The sequence below is a fragment of the Coturnix japonica genome, chromosome 1 (genome assembly GCF_001577835.2).
Source record: "Coturnix japonica isolate 7356 chromosome 1, Coturnix japonica 2.1, whole genome shotgun sequence".
In the NCBI taxonomy this organism is placed as follows: Eukaryota; Metazoa; Chordata; class Aves; order Galliformes; family Phasianidae; genus Coturnix; species Coturnix japonica.
The window spans coordinates 121,787,453-121,808,487 of NC_029516.1; the positions used below are offsets into that span (position 1 = coordinate 121,787,453).

General features: G+C 38.3%; 1 protein-coding gene across 1 annotated transcript in view; it reads left to right on the forward strand.

Moving 5' to 3' along the window:
* MRPS9 (mitochondrial ribosomal protein S9) overlaps positions 1-21,035 on the forward strand; it is a 35,163-nt gene that overhangs the window by 4,434 nt on the left and 9,694 nt on the right. Inside the window, exons 2-6 of the mRNA XM_015849933.2 lie at positions 3,334-3,513; positions 11,922-11,984; positions 12,083-12,113; positions 14,429-14,508; positions 20,669-20,751. Coding sequence (XP_015705419.1) covers positions 3,334-3,513; positions 11,922-11,984; positions 12,083-12,113; positions 14,429-14,508; positions 20,669-20,751 — 437 coding nt within the window. The remainder of the gene's footprint in view (positions 1-3,333; positions 3,514-11,921; positions 11,985-12,082; positions 12,114-14,428; positions 14,509-20,668; positions 20,752-21,035) is intronic.

A 21,035-nucleotide genomic window follows, 5' to 3' on the forward strand; every position in this document is an offset into this window, starting at 1 on the left:
AGGGATCATGAGTCAACCCCCTGCAAAGCAGGCTCCCTACACCCACGTCACACAGGTAGGCGTCCAGGCGGGTGTCTTGAATCATCTCAGAGAAGGAACTCCACACCTCCCTGCGCAGCCTGTTAACCCAGTGCGCTACCGTCACCCCTCACTGTAAAGAGTTCTGTGCCATTTGTGCAGAACTTCCTAATGCTATCACCGTTCACCCATTACCGCTAGTACCGGTCCCCATCGCACTATGAAAAGAGAACCCCGACTCGCACTCAAGTCCTCACTGACAACACTGGCTATTTTCCTCCAAGCAAGTCGCCATTAGATACGAGTCATCCTCTTTCTAATCACTAACTGCTCAGAGACTAAAGTCCACTCCTTCTAGCAGAACAGTTTTAAGAATTCATTTTGAATGTGGTTGAAAATCTATCGCTGCATCACCACCTACAGGTGTCCGCATTCCTTCTTTCCTTTGGGTCCACTAAAGAGCGAGCTAAAGACCTAGTCAACCAGACACGGTCCTAAAGTCCTTCATATGCGGGAATGATACATTGCCCCTGACACAGCGAGCTTTATGCACCTATTAACAAGAATTTCAGCTCAACATGAGGTACAGCTTGGGGTGGCAATCCCAAAGGAAGTAACATACACTTATCTCAGGCACATTCAGTTGCCAAAACATCAACTCCCGCTCTCTCACCAAAAAGTCGAAAAGAGAGAGACTACAAACACCTATGCTCGTATTCCGTGGCTTTAGCAAGCACGAGCAAGCAAAGACGATTTGTCCTATACCCTAGGTGCGGAAACCGAACTGCTATGCTGCTGCCTAGGCCACCAGCTGCAAGCAACCGTTGGGGTTCTCCGAAAGTCTAGTAAAATATAGCGTAAATGCTAAAATAATGTGCGCCTATGTGTCAGAAAAAAGCCAGCATGCCAGGGGCTTGCAATCTCTACGACTGAATGTCACAAAATGACATTTCTCTTCACTGAGGCCGGCAAGCAGTATACCGAAGCTGATAAGCGTTAAAATCAGGCAATAACGCTAGACTGTAAAAGGTGGGAATAGGCCACAGTGTCCTTCCAGTTGGGGGGGCTGATCCAAAATGGAAAGTGCCCTTATTGATAATTTTGGTAAATTTTTAGTTCAATTTTAATTATAGTGAAAGGAGCATGCTGGGATTGTTGATTAATAATTCTTTTTATACCTGTACACGGTCAAATCTGGTAGCGAGAGAAAAGTAAGAGGGACGGCACAAAACATATGCTAGCTCCTAATAAGCTTGTGGCAAGAGGATGATTATGGCAAATGGAAATCAGAATTAGGAATTTGTTGTTTAGAAGGATCACCCTGCGTTCGTGATTAATAAGTGGCTAGGATCCGAAGAAAAGTCAGCGAAAACCCTGTAATTCTGTATGATTAATAGTCTACTTATAGCTATATACCAGAGTTGCGATCTTACTATGTATAAAGCCATCAAACCCACTAAGGTAAGTGGAACGCTAATATCTTGTGGTACAATCTTGGCGAAATAAACACCGGCAGCAGGTAACTACAATACCACTATCTAAGAAAGTTGCATAAACACGCACAGAGTGGTAATATGAGCCTCAATACTAGTAAATCAACATAAAAAACACAGGGTTCAGAAGTTCAAATTCGATAGAGATCTAAAATGAAGAATGGGTCTGCCTCCACATAGGAGCCTACCATAGAATCTTTTGGCAGTCCTCCAATATCTCTTTAATAATCAGGAGTTCATCTTCAAGGATGTCCCAGAGGTGGCAATAAAAATCCCTGCTTACAGCCACTCAAGGGTTGTAGACTTGCTTTGCCTAAAACTTATTCTCCAAAAAAGAAAGTCTACTGTGGGGTTGCTTTGTAAAAAGCAAGCATCATGGCGGTATAAATAACAGTCACTGACTTCACTATATACCCTCAAGTGGAACTCTTGGGTTGTGTATCCTACATCACTAAGCAGTAGGGAAGCCGGAGATGTTAAGATTAATCGGGGCTATGAAATCATAATTTAATCACAGTCACAGTGCAAAATGTCATTTGCACACAGCATTCATATTACGTGTACTTATGTCTTTTTTTTCCTCATTCTGACTTGTAGTGTTTGGGGTGATTATTAAAAAGATCAAAATTCAGAGAGCGTGAGGGGCGCTTCGGGAATATGGGGCTGTAAAACCGCTAACGTGCTATTACAATATCTGAAACTCTCCAGTAAATTACTTCTCCAACAGAGAAACCGCACTTACATCAATATCCTCTTGGGTAAAAGTTCTCTTGGATCTTCTCCATCATGTTGGCTAAATGTCTCTTTCCTAGTTCGACTCTTTCAATTTGTTTCTTAAATAAATGCCTCGTGTATTTTTCAGGTCCTGAGGCTGCTACATTTTTCCTCCATGCAGCTGCGGTGGTAGAGATCAGCTCAATGTCTAACAAAAACAGGGAAAAAAGTGAGTTTTATTTTTATTATTTATAGCTTTAAATAAATCAACAGTAAAAAAGTCTTGCTTACTGATAACTTATTAACAGGGATCAGTCTCTCCTCATAGGGGAGATGCTCCAGGCCCTTCACTTAAACCACCTCCTGTCAGCTTTGGCACTCAGGAGTATCATTTCAGGATCCCTTGCACTGGCTCAGCAGAGAGCTTCCTGCTCTTTGGCAGCGCACAGAAAGTTCACTATTCTGCCAGAGCCAAAGAACTGCAAAGAACTTTGTCTCTCCAAAGCTGGTATTAACAAAATAATGTGCCCTACTGGCACTGAGCAGAAACTGGAATACTGCAGCCCTGTCAATGAAGCTCCTGTTCCTGTGGCAGAAGGCTTGATTGAAATTAGTCATCATAGTTTCTGATTGTTTTGATAAAAGTTTATCTGTCAGTCTTTGTGGGAGACAAATATGTGTCCCTGGAGTTTTGATTCCTGAGTTTGAAGCCATGCTTGGTAGTAGTTGCTGATGAGAATCACCCTGTTTTGTTTCCTCATCATTCCACCAGAGGCAGTGAACCTTCTGGCACTGAACAAGGAAGCAGTAATTCATACTTTCCAGAACATCTAACAGTGGTTGTCCACTGTGCCACAAAACACAGGGTAACATGTTTCCAAAAGCTATGAGAGGGCTGCCCTGCAGATTTTGTTCATACTTTGTTATGGAGTACCTTTAGGTGAGTGCAAAACCTGCTTACATGCTGTTAGATGCATTTGCTAATTTACTACAGTAGTGCGTTGAATCCTGTTATAAGTTATCAGTAAGCAAGACTTGTTTTACTGTTGATTTTATTTAAAGCTATAAATATAAAAATAAATCTCACTTTTTTCCCTGTTTTTGTTAGACATTGAGGCTGATCTCTACCACCGCAGCTGCATGGAGGAAAAATGTAGCAGCCTCAGGACCTGAAAAATACACGGAGGCATTTATTAAGAAACAAATTGAAGAGTTCGAACTAGGAAAGAGACATTTAGCCAACATGATGGGAGAAGATCCAGAAACTTTTACCCAAGAGGATATTGATGTAAGTGCGGTTTCTCTGTTGGAGAAGTAATTTACTGGAGAGTTTCAGATATTGAAAGCACTTTACTTCAGCATGAGCCCCTCAGCTCTCTGTGATTTTTAATCAAACTGTCAGAATGAGAAAGACTACTACTATATGTTGCAAACATTGCAACTGTGACTGTGAATAGAGATTCTACTCCTGCTACTGTGTGAGGTCACACATCACAGTATAGAGCAGTGTATACCGTATCTTGCTAAAGCACAGTGGGTTCTTTTGAAAAGTACTAATGGATAATCCCCTTGATCTGAGGTTATAAGAGGCCCTGCAAAGGTTTATGTAGCTCTTTGGAACATTTAACCACAATTTGACCTGCTGTGTATATTTAGGTTGGGTTTTCTTGCGTGATATAGTGGTTGCTGGTAATGCCAATTAAATTTTATAGGATGCTTTACAAGTAACCCCCTGGTTTAGCTTAGAGATTCTAATACAGACCTGCTTCTAGGGCTCATATCAGTATCTCAAAACATATTCTTTTATTGCCATTCTCTCTGACAGTTGATAGGTGGGTGGCCTGTTCTTTCTCTGTACCATTTGACTTAGGTAAAAATACACTGTCTTTCACATAAATAAATAAATAAAAAATTGACAGCCAACTAGGACTTCCATCATTTCTATCTTATTTTACCACGCATCGGAGGTAGTGAAGAGAAATGTCATTTGGTGACATTCAGTCGTAGGTGAAGCTGCATGCTGCTTTTTCTGCACAGCAGCAACGCTATTACTAAAGCCGTGGCAGCACAGCATAGCAGTGGTTCCCCCTAGGGTAGATGCTGTGTGTGCTGAAAGAGGAATACATGGTTTTGTTTCTTTCAGGGGAAGGGGATTGTTTTGCTTGCATGGTTTTGTCACCTTTCTGTTGCGAATGCTGTTAGCATAGCTGTTTCAGTGTAAGAGGTCTTGATAGCCTGCTTATGCCAAGGAAGAACCACACCTGTAGGTGGTGATGCAGGATGATTTCAACCACATTCAAAATGAAGTTCTTAAAATTTCTCTGAAAATAGTTGACAGAGTAGAAAGGGATGACGTTTAATGGCCTGCTGAGAAAAAGGCTGCAGTGAGACTTGAGTCACGTTGTGTATCAGAAAATTCAAAAGGGAAACTTGTCTTCAAGACATAAATCATAGGAAATCAAGCTTTGTGAGTATGTAGCTCGGCACCAACAGTGTGACTTTCATTCATATGTCTGTTCTACAGACAAGTGCCAATGCAGACCATTCTGATCTCAGTGTGAGTTAGTTAAGGTTCTATCAACAGTGAAGATAATCAGAGAAGGAGGCATTTAGATTAGAAGTAGTAGTGGCCTGCTTTACATTGGCTTTCTGTCTTTTCAACAGATCACAGAATTTCCTTTCTCTGCATTTTTCTGACTTTTTTTCCCCACTACCATTAATGATACTTATGTTACAGGAAAGTAATCATATTCATGAGCAAATCTGCCACTATAAAGACCTCTCACTGTGCTACGGTATAGACTTTAGAGTTGGAAGGGACTTCTAAATATCATCTAGTCCAGCACCCCTGCAATGGAAAGGAACACCTGCAGATGGATTATTTTGCTCAGAGCCCGGTCCAGCCTTAACCTTGGATGTCTCCAAGTATGGGGCTTCCACTACCTCTCTAGGCAACCTGTGCCAGTGCCTCACCACTCTTAGTAGTTATTTTATATTTATATCTATATAAAACCTTACTCCTTATGTTCAATCTAAATCTCCCATCTTTTGTTTGAAACTACTCCCCCTTGTCCATCACAACAGACCCTGCTAAAGGGTCTGTACTACCTTTCTTATAGGCCCCCTTTAGGTACTGAAAGGCTGCTCTCATATCTCTCTGGAGCCTTCTTCTCCAAGTTGAACAGCCCCAGCTCTCTCAGGCTGTCCTTGTAGGGAAGGTATTCCATCCCTTGGTTCAGTTTTGTTTCCCTCCACTGGACACACTCCGACAGGTCCACATCTCTTCCGTGCTGAGGACTGCACATCAGGATGCAGTGCACCAGGTGGGGCCTCATCACTGCAGAGTAGAAGGGCAGGATCACCTTCCTCAGCCTGCTGGCCACACTTCTTTTGATGCAGCCCAGGATATGGTTGGCTTTCTGGCCTGTGAGGGTGTGTTACTGGCTCATGTCCAGCATGCCATCCATCTGTACCTCCAGGTCCTTTTTGTCAGGGCTGTGCTCCATTCCTACATCCCCAGCCTGTAGTGATTGCAGGGATTGTGACAACCCAGGTGCTAAACCTTGCATTTGGATATATTGAACCTCATGAGGTTCACCTGTGCCTACCACTCGTGTTTGTCTAGGTCCCCCTGAATGGCAATGCCCTCCCTCTGGTGTGTTGACTGCACCGCACAGCTTGGTGTCTTCTGCAGACTTGCCAAAGGTGCACTTGATCCACTGTCACTGATGAAGATCTTAAGAGCACAGCTTGCAGTACTGCCCCCTGAGGGACACCACTTGTCACCGATTACCATCCAGACATGGAGCCATTGACCACCACTCTTTGGATACAGTCTCACAACCTGTTCCTTGTCCATTGAACAGCCCACCCATCTAATCTGTATTTTTTCCATTTGGAGAGAGGGATGTTATGAGGCACAGTGTCAGAGGCCTTACTGAAGTCTGCATGGATGATATCAGTGGCTCAGTATGGTGCTGCTCCTAATAGATTAGTTAGTTTGCGTGAGAGGCTAATGGTAAGAACGCATTGACTTTTTTTCTCTTGATAGAGTCTAGAGGAAAAGCTGTCAGACAGCAAGCCTGGAAGTGGAAAATGAGCATGTATAGGTAGCAGTTTCTTCTGTATAAATCTGTAATCACTTGCAAAGAATTAACAGAGCTCCATAATTAATAAATGCAGTGCATGTGGCAAGTATGTGACTGCTTTGCAGGCTCTATTTCTGAAAAGATGGAGAACTGAATCCAAAAGCGCAGTGTTTTGTTTAGTGATACCAAGTGTGTGTTTTACATACTTAATTTCTTCGTATTTCATCAGGTGTTGGAAAATACTTAGTGTATAATAGTGTCTGCTATGCATAATTAAATTACTGTTATAAAAATATAAAAGCTGCTTAAGCACTGGCAGGAGAATTACCAAGCTTTACATTTCAAACGGTAATAATTCTTACTGATGAGTGCTTACATACTTCCATGTCTTCTGCTGTTAATCAGACTGTGCACTGTGGTTCCAAAGTAGGCATCATAGGATTCTGTCCTTCACTGGAGTTTTAGGTGTAGTTTAATAAAAGCTAAACCTTGTGAAGTTTTAAACCGGAAAATAAGTTGTCTTGCTTGTTAATCTTTCTCCTGGATGTTGTGGAAGCAGAATTGCTTCTTATTGATGCTTTTATTTAGGGATGAAAAGTTAAGCTGTGCATTACAACCTTATTTCTGGAGGGGGAAAAAAAATAAAAATCCAGCAAATTGATGTATAACTCTGCAGAAGTCTACCAATTGCTTTTTAATTGGTATTATAGACCTCGCTCTGAAGCTGAGATGTTTTATTCTCCTATGTGTGAGTATGTGGTATGAAGTTTCTCTAATTGATTTGCTTTGCCCATTCCATTTGATGTATCATTTTTCACAATATTTCATAATTTGTGCTCATTTCTAATGAACAGAGTCGTTAGGACAGGCATGTCTAAGTGCAACTGACAGCTAACATTAGGTGCCAGATGCAGTTTATAAAGCTATGTAGAACTGCGGAGAACAGTTTAAATAAATTAGCACCTGTACATTAGTCTCACTTGCTGGTAATTTATAAGCGAATCAGTAGAGATGACATTTAGGTACGTCATTGATCAAGTTAACAGCTGCATACCCACTGCCCAGCTGGGATACCTAATTAATAGAGATTGCAGTCCTGACCTAGTGCTTTTCCCTGATTGAGTCTGTAATCCTTTTATTTTTGATTTAACTTCCTTGCGGTTATAGTAAACAGCCCACCTTCATTTTCCACTGTCAGTTCTGTGATATTCTCCTTTAAAGACCAGAAACCTAAGTAAGATTAATATAAGAAAAGCATCTTAATCTCCTTGACCTATTTATATGATATGTCAGTATTTGTATTATTCATTTCTATGCAATCACTAAATGCTCTCTGAGATATGAGCTCATCAGGAACTTTCCCCTTAAGTTAGTAAAACTTGAAGGCTAGAAATGTGTTGATTTTCTTCTGTTATCTGCCATATGACCTAGTAGGTTGTTATCATGAAGATAGTTGGAAGAATTTTAGTCTAAAATGCACACTTCTTCCTAAGTATTTTCAGTTGCATATATGTTGTTGCAAAAGTACCAGTAAGGTTCTTTGCAAATAAAATGTTATATAGAATCATAGAATTACCCAGGTTGGAAAAGACCTTGAAGATCATCAAGTCCAACTGCAGCCTAACCAAAACCCTGACTCTAAAAACCCTACACTAAATCATATCCCTGAGCACCACATCCAAACGGCTCTTAAACACATCCAAGGATGGCGATTCAACCACCTCCCTGGGGAGCCTATTCCAGTACCTAACTACCCTTTCTGTAAAGAAATTCTTCCTAATATCCAACCTAAACTTGCCCTGACGCAACTTGAGGTCATTTCCCCTCATCCTGTCACTTGTCACTAGTGAGAAGAGACCTGCCCCACTCTCACTGTAAGAACCTTTCAGGTACTGGAAGTATAAGTGAGTAGCTTCATTCCTTAAAGGGTATAGATTCTTTCAGTGCCTTAAGACTTCGCTAATAGGTTTAAAGAAAAAAAGAAAAAATAGTGATATTTAGCTGTATTTCAAAATGGTTCAGAGCATCTGATTTCTAAGTAACATTCAAATTTTAGCAACTCAGATTGTGAGAAATAAGTGAATATTAACATATGTGAAATGTCAGAAACGTTACTCAGAACCAAATATGTTCCTGAACTTTCATGTAGCTGCAAGAACATGATGTCCAGTGTTGTCCTTACCAGAAATACTGGATTTGTATTTTTTTTTTAAGTAGTTGGAGCTAGAATACTTTTTTCCAGCTTAACTGGAAGTTCTTTATTTCAGATGCTGAAGACTTTTAAAGAATGCTGCTGATTTGCCCTGCCAAATCTCTCTTCTCTACGTGGGTAATTTACAGATTGGACTGGCTCACTGTCTCTGCTCAATCCCATTATGACTCCATCAGCTCTGTCTGATTAAAGTATCAAATTCTTAATTTCTCAAGTTATTGACAAAACAAGATTAACGAGAGCAAAACAAACAACCTTTACTGACCCAGCTGAACCTTTTTGACTCTCAACTGTAATCTCTAACTTTTAGATAGTGAACAAAACTTTGGCTTGCAGGCAGGAAAGGCAGAGAGGATCAGGAGTCAGCACTTGCAACATGCACAACAAAGAAGGAAGATGAAGGTGGGACAGATAGATTGAACTTGCACAACATGTTGCATACAGTGCTGGGCTGGTTATTTAATAAATTGTTTTGCATGTAATTTGTTTGAAAGACTGCCAGGTTCAGATTTTTTTTTTAATATATGGATAGAGACTTGTTTCTCATTATGCCTACTGGCTTGAATTCAAACTGGAAGGGACCACATACATTGTGGTCCTATAGCAGTATTCTGAATCATCTGGTATCTCCACAAGTGCTGATAAAGCGGGATTCCTTTTCTTTGGTAAAAAATGTTAAGTTTATCAATGTGGTGTAAAAAATATCTGAAGTAAAACATCTTAATTCCTGAGTGTTAATTGTGAGCCGCTATGTTTTGAGAGTGTGACTGCAGAGATTGTTCTATTTCCCAAGAAGATGATAACAGTATGGTTTAATAAATAGAACTTGGAAGTAGCAGCCCATAACCTATGGAGGGTTAGAGTGGGTTTAATGAATGTTGCCTACCAGAAATGATGGCCTAAGGAAAGCTGTTCTTGGTCAAATTCAGTAAAAATTGAGGATTCAGCTATTTAATGAGGAACTTCTCTGAATAAAGGACAAGACTTCATCTGGAGTCTTTTGCATCCCTGTAGAGTTCCTATTGGATTAGATTTCCATTAAAAGGGAGAATGCAGTAAGACTCTTCACTTTGACAGGGAAAAAAACAACAACAAAACAGGGAATCTGCAAAGTAGAATAATTGTTTCTTGGCTCGTTGAATGGAGAGATGCAAGTAGATGTTAAGGTTACGTAATGCAGTGTTTGTTTATGGTTTAGCCCTAAAGATGTGACTATACACTTGCAATATAAGATACATTTTCAAGACATAAGATATCTCAGATGACAGTCACTCATATGAATGGCAAATTGTTATAAGCATTTATTAAGGTGCTGTAGTTACAGTAGCTGTTATGATAGGGATTCTGTAAAATGCTTGTATAAAGCCTACCTCTTAAATACACAGTCGGTTTCAGAATCCTGTAATCGATTCTTTTAATATATTATATAATGTGTTTGTTTAACATCATTTGGCTCACAGCGGATTTCTCTATTGTCATCATAATTAATCCCCGTTTGTTCATAAATAGGTGTTCACCTACTGCGTGTATGCATAAAATGCCCATTGACTAACAAATGGGAATACAGTAGTCACTAAGAGAAACAAAATTACCATTTCATAAAATCAAGTTAAGCCTTTTGTTTGCTTCGGAATTCTCCAAATTTCTGTTCAGAATACCAGTAGGGGATTAATGGAAGTAATAGGTTAGGTCCTTTTACACTCTGTGTGTATTAAATCTGTTGAAGCACTGACAACCTGCTCCATATCCGTGGAAAAAATTATCAGCGAATAATAGCCCTCAGGTTGCCTCATGGATATTTTTCTTAGGATAAGTTATTTTAACTGAGATTCAGTTGTAATTCTACTTTGCCTAACTGATATACAAATGAGTCTGTAGTCAGATTTATTCAGTCTGTGTTGTCAAACAAAAGATTTCTGTCTCAAGTTCTGCTACCCACTGTGTGAAGTTTGCCATGCTTGCCAGAGCCCTGCATCTAGGGAGCTCTGATGGTTAGCATTGCCTTTTTTAGTTTTCAAAACAAATAGAAACAAACAGCTCTCACGTTTAATAAGCTTTCCTTCCTCGGAGATCTCCTTAAGCCACCTGGTCGTGGCTCTGGGCAGCCTCCAACCCCTGCCTGAGCTGGGGTTGGACTAGGTGACCTCCAGAGGTTTCTTCTAACCCCAACCTTTCTGTAATTAAAGCAAAAATACACACGTATGTTTCAGTTGCTTTGAAAAGGGATGGCAAGGTGATGCTGAACTGATGCATCCCATTGGGCTTAACCCTGCTTTGCATTTTGCCATGCGAACTCCATGATTTGGTGTTTTATTGGAGGCAAGTATTTGAGACTTTTTATTTCATGGGAATAGCAGAATGTTGGTAAAGTAAATGATGCATCTTGTGCAGTTATTAATAAGAACCACGGTAGTTCACAAGTGTATGATGTAATTTTCTAAATTGTTACAGCAAACCTTTGGGTATCTTTCAGGTGAGACAATTAACCTTTTAAAAGAAGGAAAACGTGCTTGAGGAATCTGGCTTCTCTACACTGTTAGTTCAAGTTCAGCAAAGATTGCAGCGATTCACACTTGTTTGAAAATGCAGCGTTCAGAAATGCTTTACTAAGTTATGTAAAATATCTTACACTGCCACAAGCATTGCTTTTGGACTTCATGAAACTGAACCTGTACAAACTGAGGTTCCCAATGTGCAAACCTATGTGGTGTCCAGTTGTTTTATATTTGAATAAATAAAACGTTAATGCTCAGCCTGTCAGTAGGCACTATTAACAAGCACTGATATTTTCAGAAGGATGAATTAAATGGCTTAGTTTCCTGTAGAAGTTGCAGCATTCCAAGATTTAGGAAAGCAGTGTTGCATTTACTTGTTAGAAAGGTAGGCTTTGCACTTGAGTAGTTCAGGCAAGTGATGACAAATGTATATTGTAAAAGCCAGAGGAGGTTCTTTACTAGGAGAGTGGTGAGGCCCTGGAACAGGCTGCCCAGGGAGGTTGTGGATGCCCCGTCCTTGGAGGTGTTCAAGGCCAGGTTGGACGGGGCCCTGGGCAACCTGATCTAGTAAATGTGTATGTTTGGTGGCCCTGCCAGGCAGGGGGGTTGGAACTACAAGATCCTTGAGGTCCCTTCCAACCCAGTTCATTCTGTGAAGCCAAAACTTTGCAGAAGAGGGTTCGCTCGTTCTGATGCATTAGATTACATCTGTCAGAATGAAATTTTACCTTTCCTGAGGACTTCTGAGGAACTTGTTTTCAGCACAGCAGATATGCAGTAGTCTTTGTTACTGACGCGCTTATATGTGTGCAGCAGTTCTATTTTATCTACAACAAAGAGCTTAAGTGGTGTTTTGATGCTGCTTTTATGGAAAAATTACATATGTGATCTCTGTTTTCAGAAAGCTATTGCCTATCTCTTCCCTTCGGGCTTATTCGACAAACGAGCCAGGCCAATGATGAAGGTAGGATTTTTTTTGTTGCCTTTCTGAATAACTGTAGTGTGGCATTTCAAGTAACTCTTTTCCTTTTGATGATCATGGTTTATTTATTTATTTTACAGCATCCCACTGAAATTTTTCCAGAACAGAGGAGTAAGTGTTCATGATTCTCTTTTTATTTATTTATAAGTATTATAAGTTTGCCATGTATTTAAAATGCCTTTTGTAGATTTATTCTTATGAGGAACAATGGGTGTGTGTGTGGTGGGGGAACTAGTAAGCAGTGCAAAGGCTGATCTAGTACTATGGCTTTTTGGATTAAGATGAAATACTTCTGGATTCTGGTATGCCATTGGGCTTTTCAGGTACTAGTGAACTGACTATAGATAAATGTTTTTCTCTGTTAGAAATAAACAGTAGGTAGAATGACGTGCAGAGTCCTCTGAAGTCACAGGGAAACCTTTTGTTGTATTCAGTAGCTTTTTTGACAGAGCTGTCTATCACATCCATAAAATATTCGTTAATGCTATTTTAAACCAAAAGCTTTCTTGCTAACTTTGGTGCTGTAAAAGCAGAGAAATTAAGCCTTGTAATTGCTGTTTGAGAGAACAGGGAATGGTATGAGTGTAAACTCGCCCCATTTTGTCCTATTTTTTACCTGGAAGTCGTAACTCCGCATTTAATCCATAGTCTGAGATTTTCCTTCCCGAGGCACCTTAGGAAGTCTCGGTTGTATCAGTGACACGCCAATGAGAACCTCATTGCTCAGTAAGAAACCTGATTGAAATCACCAAATTAATTTTTTAAGGAATACTTAAAAAGATATTGCTGTTCATTTTATTTTCCTGATGTTTAACATGAAAACTAGTAGCATTCTTTATTCACTAGAAAACTAGTGAATTCTTTATTAACTGAACTATTAAGTTACAGATATCTATTTCTGAGTACCAATAAAATCTTAAAATTTTCTTTCTTTCCTTCTACTGAACCTGGAGTCAGTAGATTCTTGATGCTTTTGGGGCTTTGTGTGTCTTCCATAAGGGTGTCACTTTGCCAGAAATCATGGAATGTCAGCTATCAAATGATATCATGCATCAATTTCTAACTAACCCCTCATGCGAAACACAAAGTAGAAGGCAAAAGGATAAGACAGTCATGCAATTTGAAAATTCAGGACTTGTTTATAGCAGAACTAAGCTACTACCGTTTTCTTTCAGGATCAAAGAATTCATTGAGTTCTCTGCCCAAAGAAGTGTATGAGCTAATTAATATTAATCTATGCCTAAAATAGCAGTTTTTTATATCCATTTTTTAAAGGCAGTGTTGCCTGTCTGTTCATTGTGTCATTAAGAATTTTAAGTACAAAGCCATAAATTTATCTTTCAGAATGTGTCCTGGATAGTCATTTCTACTAAATACACTTTTATAGCAATGTAACTGGAAATTAATACATTCCCTACTAGTATGTGTGCATTGAAGACCCCTCTATTTTTTCTACCTTTGTAAAATCTGCACCTTTGCATTGCACTTCTGTTGTATTCATGCTCAACGTTAGAATGCAGTGCATAGCATCCTTATCCATTATTACCTGTCCAAGACAGGTTCATGTAGTCTTATCTTTGTCTGTGGCCTATAGATTGCTTCCTGTGAACTTTACTGGATAAAATGGCTGGAAATTTCTTTACTGTTCAGTTTTTAAAAAGCTCTCAGGTATTTATTTTTGTTAGTTTTCCTTATTTGGAAGAGATCTAATTGGTGTTAAGACACTTAAATTTGGTAAACTGTTATTTTTCTTTAGGTTGAAATTTATGTCTTTAAATAGCCTTTTTTAATGGACAAAAATAAACCGGATGTGTTGAATCCAGTGTTTTGTTCCTGTACTAATTATGTAAACCATAGCATCAGTCTTTTGTTTTAATATAGCCCAAAGGCATCACCATGAACAAATCTTAACATCTTCTAAGTTCTGAACTTAAGTGAGTTACCTGCAAAAAATGACTGTACAAATACTTGGTTTGATTTAGATATCTTGTAAATAATGTGCACTGCATTTAAAGCATTGTTTTCCAGAGCAGATGATCTTCAGTCTTTTGAAGTCATTATGTAGATTTCAGTTCTCTTAATTTTAACTTATTTCTGGAGTGGATACTTATGTTTGTAATGCCAACTGTACAGTCTTTTGGAGTTTATTTAAGATATCTATGTGAAATTTCCATGTCAAAAGAGATATTTAGAAGTATTATATTACATCATTATAATTACAGCTAGAGATTGCTTTTTTTACAAGGTAGTTTAAATCATTGCATTTCCAGGCAGTTTGAATACCTATGAAATGTCTCTGCTCTCTGATACTTAAAAAGGTAATCAGTATTACGAAAGAGGTTTATAACTGCAATTAAATACAAAGATTTTTTAATTTTTTTTAGCATGTTTGTATTGCTTTCTTGTCTAATCATGCTTTTCATTAGAAATCCAGTGGGGAGAAGATGGCCGTCCATTTCACTTTCTCTTTTACACTGGCAAGCAGTCGTATTACTCATTAATGCATGTAAGTACATTATAATCTATAGTAACTAATGTTAGTTCCAAGTCAAGTACGTGCTGTTCTAGAGATGCATGTCAGGAGCTTCTGCTTTATTTTTACAGGAGGTCATATAACCACTGAAGATAGATGCAATGTGTATTTTTGTCATAATGTTTGTTATTAGGAGTGTTTTAATGTCGCGCTTAGGAGAATAGAGTACGTAACAGTTGCTGCTTAATTTTTGATTTATTTTTCAGTCTTGGCTGAGATCTGCATCTGAATAGTCTGAACACTTTCTTGTAGGCATAAGGTTAGTAGTGGAGAATGCACAGACAACAAAAACAGCTTAGTCCTAGAAAAATCATTGTAGGGTAATATTGGGGGAGGAAAAAAGTTGTTTTTCTCCCTTGAAGGGCAAAGCTATAGGAAACGTTATTTGTGCTGACATTTAGTGTGAAGAAAATTTGCATTTAAACTGCTTAATTGATTTTTCTGAGACTGTTTCATTCATGCAAACTTGAGGCTTTTTTTCTGATTAGCGTGGTTCCAGGAGTAAAGGATCTGCATCTGTTTACCTGATAGAAGCTTTGTCTGAACGTATCAAGGCCCTGAGTACTTACACGGGTTATGAATAGGCACTTCATATCTGTGGCCATCAGTAGGGCAAACATTATCCGTCTCTTTAGAAGAGTTTATAAAGATGAGCATGTTTCTTATGTGTACTTAGGGAAGACGAAAGCATTGCTGCTGTATACCAAAGAATTTAATTCCACAGTCATTTTGTTGTTTTTTTTTCCAAAAAAATAATTCTGTCATTAGTCTATTCTCCAAAGGGGAAAAAAAAATATGTTATCGAAGTCAGCACATAGGTTTATGGGGTGGAGTGTTTTCATTAGAATTATCTGGTATTTGTGTTCTGTGTACCCAAAGGACTAAATCCCCACTTGTCAGGTACATTTATTTCTTTAGGAGAATAAAAACCAGCTCCCCCCACTCTTTTCCTCCTTTTCTTTTTTTATTTTTTTTTGTTGTTGACCTTGGGCAAATGAGCTTCTTGCCCTGGCAGAAATGAAATGAATGATAAATGTAGAGTGTGTCTTTGCTGAGTAATGGAGCTGCAGCATAGGCTTTCCACAGAGGTTTTCTCCTGCACAGCCTGAGGCAGCCCGAGGACCCCTGCTGTTCATTTAAATAGGTATGTCAAATCTGCCTCGAAACGCCGCTGGTTTGATCTGTGGTAATATTTGTGAAGGTTCCATATGGACTTGAGCCCCCTGCAGTGCTAAGAAATAATGTACAACGCTTCATGGTGCAGACGCAAATTTTCTCTGAAAAGGGATGCAATGCTGCGTTTTAGCTGTCGGAGAGGATGATGGAGCTGACGCGCTAGGCCTGTCAACTTGTTACACGGATGGGTTGCACGCAGCGAGGCTGTGGAAAATCTGTGCCTTTTAACTTTTCTACTTAATCACGGTTGTAGCATTGCCTTTAGACTGTATGCTACATTAATTCTCTTCCTGCCTTCTGCCTTTCATCCCAAGTTTCACGGAAAAAAGTAAAGCATGCAGGTCTTGTAGAGGAGCCTTATCAAACAGCTGTCATCTGACAAGCCATTTGCATTTGTTTTGGCTGAAACAGAGCAACCCAAGGGCAAGATGTTTTGTTGCATTCCATCATAATGAAGAAATTACAAATTTTACAAGGAGCACAAGTTTATTTTTAGCTCTTCTGAGTAGTTAGAGTATGCAAGATTGCCTTGGAAATCTCAGAGAGAATAGTGTGCATCTTGTTTCTATCAGTGGCAGCCACCTTCAAACAAAACCTCTTTGACAAACACAAGTTTCATTAGTAATAGGATATTTAAGTGCTGGAGTGTTGTTAGAATGCTTCTGAATATCTTCATTAAATAGACTTCAATAAGCCTGAATCCATTAAGCGAGATTTAAGTTTGGCTTTTTTTTTTTTTTTTTCAGTCAGCCAAATTAAAGAAGAAATCTGCATGAAATTCCCAGTGTTGTTTTAACCTCTTATTAGGCTAATGTGTATTTAAGAAAACGTATTTTTAAATCTCAAAGCTAATTAATTTGGCTAGGGAAGAAAAGGGGTTGTGTGTTAATACAGTCTGGTGGAAGTGATCAGTTCTGTTTGAGGATGTCCTTTAAATGGCTACATTAAGTCTAATAAATTGGATAAACATAATATTTAGCTTAAATTTGTGTGCTGTTAATTACTACATGGATTCCTGCAGAATTTCACTTTTATTAATTTTCAGTGGCATCGGTGTTAACAGCATTGTTTATGTAGTTAAATGCTAGTAAATAATATTATCCACTTAGTGAAAGTAGAAACTGTATGTATTTTAATAGACAATATATGCGTTGCTATGACTTGAATATTAAATGAACTTTCATAAAGCTTATTCACTTTATATTCCATTGTTGCCTTTGTTCTGCCTGTTGAATAAAGTTTAGCTGTAGGGAAAGAACAGTTTCTTTTTCTTCAGATAGATGGAAAATTCTTACTGCGCGAAACAGTCTCATAGATGTTTGGCAGTATATTTGATCATCGTTTAACTTAAAAGTTTTTCAGAGAGGACATGGTCATGTTTTTGTGATGAGAAGAGTAAGAGACAATGGGATCTTGGTACAATTCTGGATGCAGGAAAATGGTTATTTTATGTAACTGATGCTTTACGTTTTCAGGAATATCAGAAATAGTGGGTAATGCGTATAATAGAGCATTTTAACTCCTTAAAAAAACCCTACATGCTGAAGTGAAAAAACGAGCAAAAAAAGACTAAAGGCAATGTAAAAATGTTATGGACTTTGCAAAAACCAAAACACCACAGTTTAATGCCGTGATAGGTATTTTCAATTTAAAACAACAACACAAAAACCCACATTATCTTCTGGGTTTCCATTCACTAATTTCTGTCTAAAATTTTATACAGGATAAAATCATGTTATTTCTTATTTTAAAAGGCTGCATCCTTACGTGGATCTGAAATTTGATCCTTCTCTTAGATACAGAAGCAGTTCAGTTTGCAGCCAATCTTGTAAAATCAGCTGTTTTGATTGTGTAATAGCTGAGTTTACAAGACACACAGATGTGTACATTCATGAATTGGACTATTGAATCCTGAAGTGATTGGTAAAATCCTCACCTGCCAGCTTTGGAAATGCAAGTGTGCCTTCAAGATGCTTTCTTTAGCCTTTGGGGAGTGAAGATTTGTCAGATAAATTATTGGGCATTACACACAATTCCTGATTTTTGCAAAGAATCACCCACATGCTTTACTGCACACGTGAGTGGTTCTTTTAGTCTGTTGACTCCGTCTCTATACAGAGATTAAACACTCGCATTCATTTTTATTTTTTTTAATGCTTTAGAGCAAAATCCTATCTCATAAGAGATTCAAATTGACTTTTATTACTGATTTGTTTTGCACATCAAAGTATTTCACAATTTATTATTATTATTAATTTCAGCGGACATTACCACTATAAATTGGCCAAAGCATTTTAAAGAGATCATCTTCATTCCTGCAAGTGCACGGTTTTAGAACTTAAGCATGCTCTGGTTGGGAGTATCTGTGGACTGTCTTAAGGAGAGATCTCTCTGTTTGAACAATTGTGAAGTTTTCTTTTTGGCTGTAAATGAATTTCTGAGTCTAAAAACTAGTGGGTGGCAACCAATACCTCATTTTATTTACATGTGTAAATCAGTAGTGTTTTTAAAGGGCTGTGACAGTTGTGTTAGGCTTTTGTTGGTGCATATATATATATATATATATATATATATATATATATATATATATATACACACATATACACACTTTTTTTTTCAGTAAAAAAAATCTATCCCAATAAAAGTAATTCAATTAAAAATATATGCAGGAGTGTCCTGAAGATGATAGGATGTTTATAAGTAGGCAGAGCTGACTTTTTTGCCAGGTAGGAAGGTGACACTACATGCCTTCCAAGAGATAAGAGGAGAGGCTGGCACATGAGTGAGAACTCCAAGTATGTATTTGTGGTGACTCTGCCCACAGTGGGGGTTGGAACTAGATGATCTTTTAAGGCCCCTTCCAACCTAAGCCCAACTTATAATTCCATATTTGTGAGCTAATAATCCAATGCCTTGTCTGATTATCTGACAAGTCTTCTCAATGTCCAAAGTACCTTCTCCATTCCTCATCTGATGACTGCCACTCACGGAAGCTCAAACTGCTCACCTGAAATCTGAAGTCCCTGTTCCAGTCAGTTCTCTGCATATACCTACAGCCAAAACTTTCCTATCCTCCTTTTCCCTACCTACCATAGTCTGTAGTGGAAGCTTCCGTCCTGGTTCTTCATGTGTAACTACAAATGCATACTAAATCTCTTGATGTCAGACACACGTCATGCCCACTAATCCAAACCACGTGTCTGCTGTTCCTGTATAAAAAATAATTATTGCAGCATAACAGTCTGCTTGGAAGTAGAGCTGTTAAGCTTATTAGAGCTGATGTGAAATGAATCTTGCCCAAAGTGGTGCTACCATACCTTGCTATCTTAGAGATCCATATACATATTTCTGATGACTGGGAATCCTTGAAGTTATGATTTGTTATGGTCGTTTATTTTTTTGTCCCATCTGTTTGAAGATAAATAGGCTTTTTTAATTGAGAAATTCTCCTAGTTCCTCCCCAGAACAGTTATCTCTGTCAGAACTGAAGGATTTCTTCAAGGCATGCTACTGTAATATGCGAGTTCTTGTGCTGCCTCAGGAAGTGGACACTTGAATGCTTCAGGATTTTACAATGAGGAGTTATTCCAAAAATACTTTTGTTTCACAGTCCAGTTAAAAATATTGCTAGTGATCTGCATCGCAGGCCTCAGAATTGTCCTCCTTTAAATGCTTTGTATGCAGCTCAGATACCAATCACTTCTTCGTTCATACGTTTTCAGTACACATTTTTAGTCAGTGTGCTGGTGTTTTTATTAGTGGATAAATCAGCTTAAAAAAAAGTAGATGCTTCTAACTCTAAGCAAGATGTGGCTTTTTTTGTGTTTTTAATGACTGTAAATTTGCAGAAATTTCATTGCATCCTGATGCAAATCACAGTATTGCTTATGTTGAGAATAGAATTGCAGTGGTTAATTTTTGACAGTACACAGCTTCCTCACATTTCTTTTGTAATCTAAGTATGTAGAATTGATTACAAGCTTTGTGTTTTCACATCTTGCTGGAAGTAAATGATTTAGAATACATTAACTTTGTTGCAGTACAAAAATTCCTTTTCTTCAGTATTATTTGTAATTATTTCTCAGAATATTAAAATGTGGTTTAAATCTCTTTTGTAATTCAGAGTAGTAGACATAGTATTTTGGAACAGAACATAGTGAAAGTTTCTGAACTGAAGTGAAAATACTCATTAAAAGCATTGTCACTCCTGTAATATTTTCGGTGTGGCTTTGTGAGTATTTTTGCTTTTGGTTTTCTGAAGTTGTAAATCACTGTCACAGCAGCGTGGTTTGGAAATGCAGAGCTGTGAATCGCAAGAAAACTGTTCTGAAAGCGAAGTTGTACAACAAAAAATCATAGCCGGTGTATCTGTAACGTTTGAAAGAATAGAAATTCTGATTTTGATAAATGTACGAGCATGTATCACTTTGTCCCTTGGAGTGTGCCACTGCAACAGCGAATTCTGATTGATACAAACCGCTGTTAAAACTGACAATCTAAATGTACCAAAGTGTTGCTAACTGAAATAATCTGCCATTTTAAATGCTCTCACTTTTTTGAAGGAGATGAGCTGAAACGTGGATGCTCTAATGGAGTCGTTCTGCTTTATGTTTTGGAGGCACGTCCATTGTACAGATGTAGCTGTTCCCCTGTATAGCTTTGAGAAGTTTTGTATGAGCCCTGTGTTGTAAGATGGCAACAAACACTGAATAAAAGCAGCAGAATTCAATATTAACTACGTTGGACCGCATATGAAAGTATTACATACACTGTCTAAATGTTCACTGATTTAGCTTGAGCATAACTGCATTTTTTTTTATCTCATTTGTTAGAGCTCTGCTTGTTTCCCTTGAGTTCTAGCTGTTCGGACAGTGAAAATGTAGATTTGATTATTAAAATGCATTTAATATTGAATGGGAAACACATTTCATTATTCATTGTTCTGTTTATATTTTAGGAAACATATGAGAAACTACTAAATGTTCAGAAACATCAGGACCAACTGGCCGCTCAGGGCTTTTCTCTGCAGAAGGAGAAAAAGTAAGTTTCCAGTTGGAATGGATCTTGAGATTAATTTCCTTGAAGTATTTTGGTTGTTTTGGCACGTTGTGTAGTTCCCCCATCCTGCCTGAATACATTTTCAGACTTTTTTCCGATTACTTGGCTAACATTTGTATGCTAATTTCAGGTTTAAAAGTCTTATCTGTAATCCATATGTGCGGAGTACTCATTGCTTACTCCTGAAATTGGTGAATTCCCAGCTATTTCTCTTGCTCTTTTGTATCTCTCTCTGTTCTTTCCAATGTTCTGTCCTCTGTAAGACT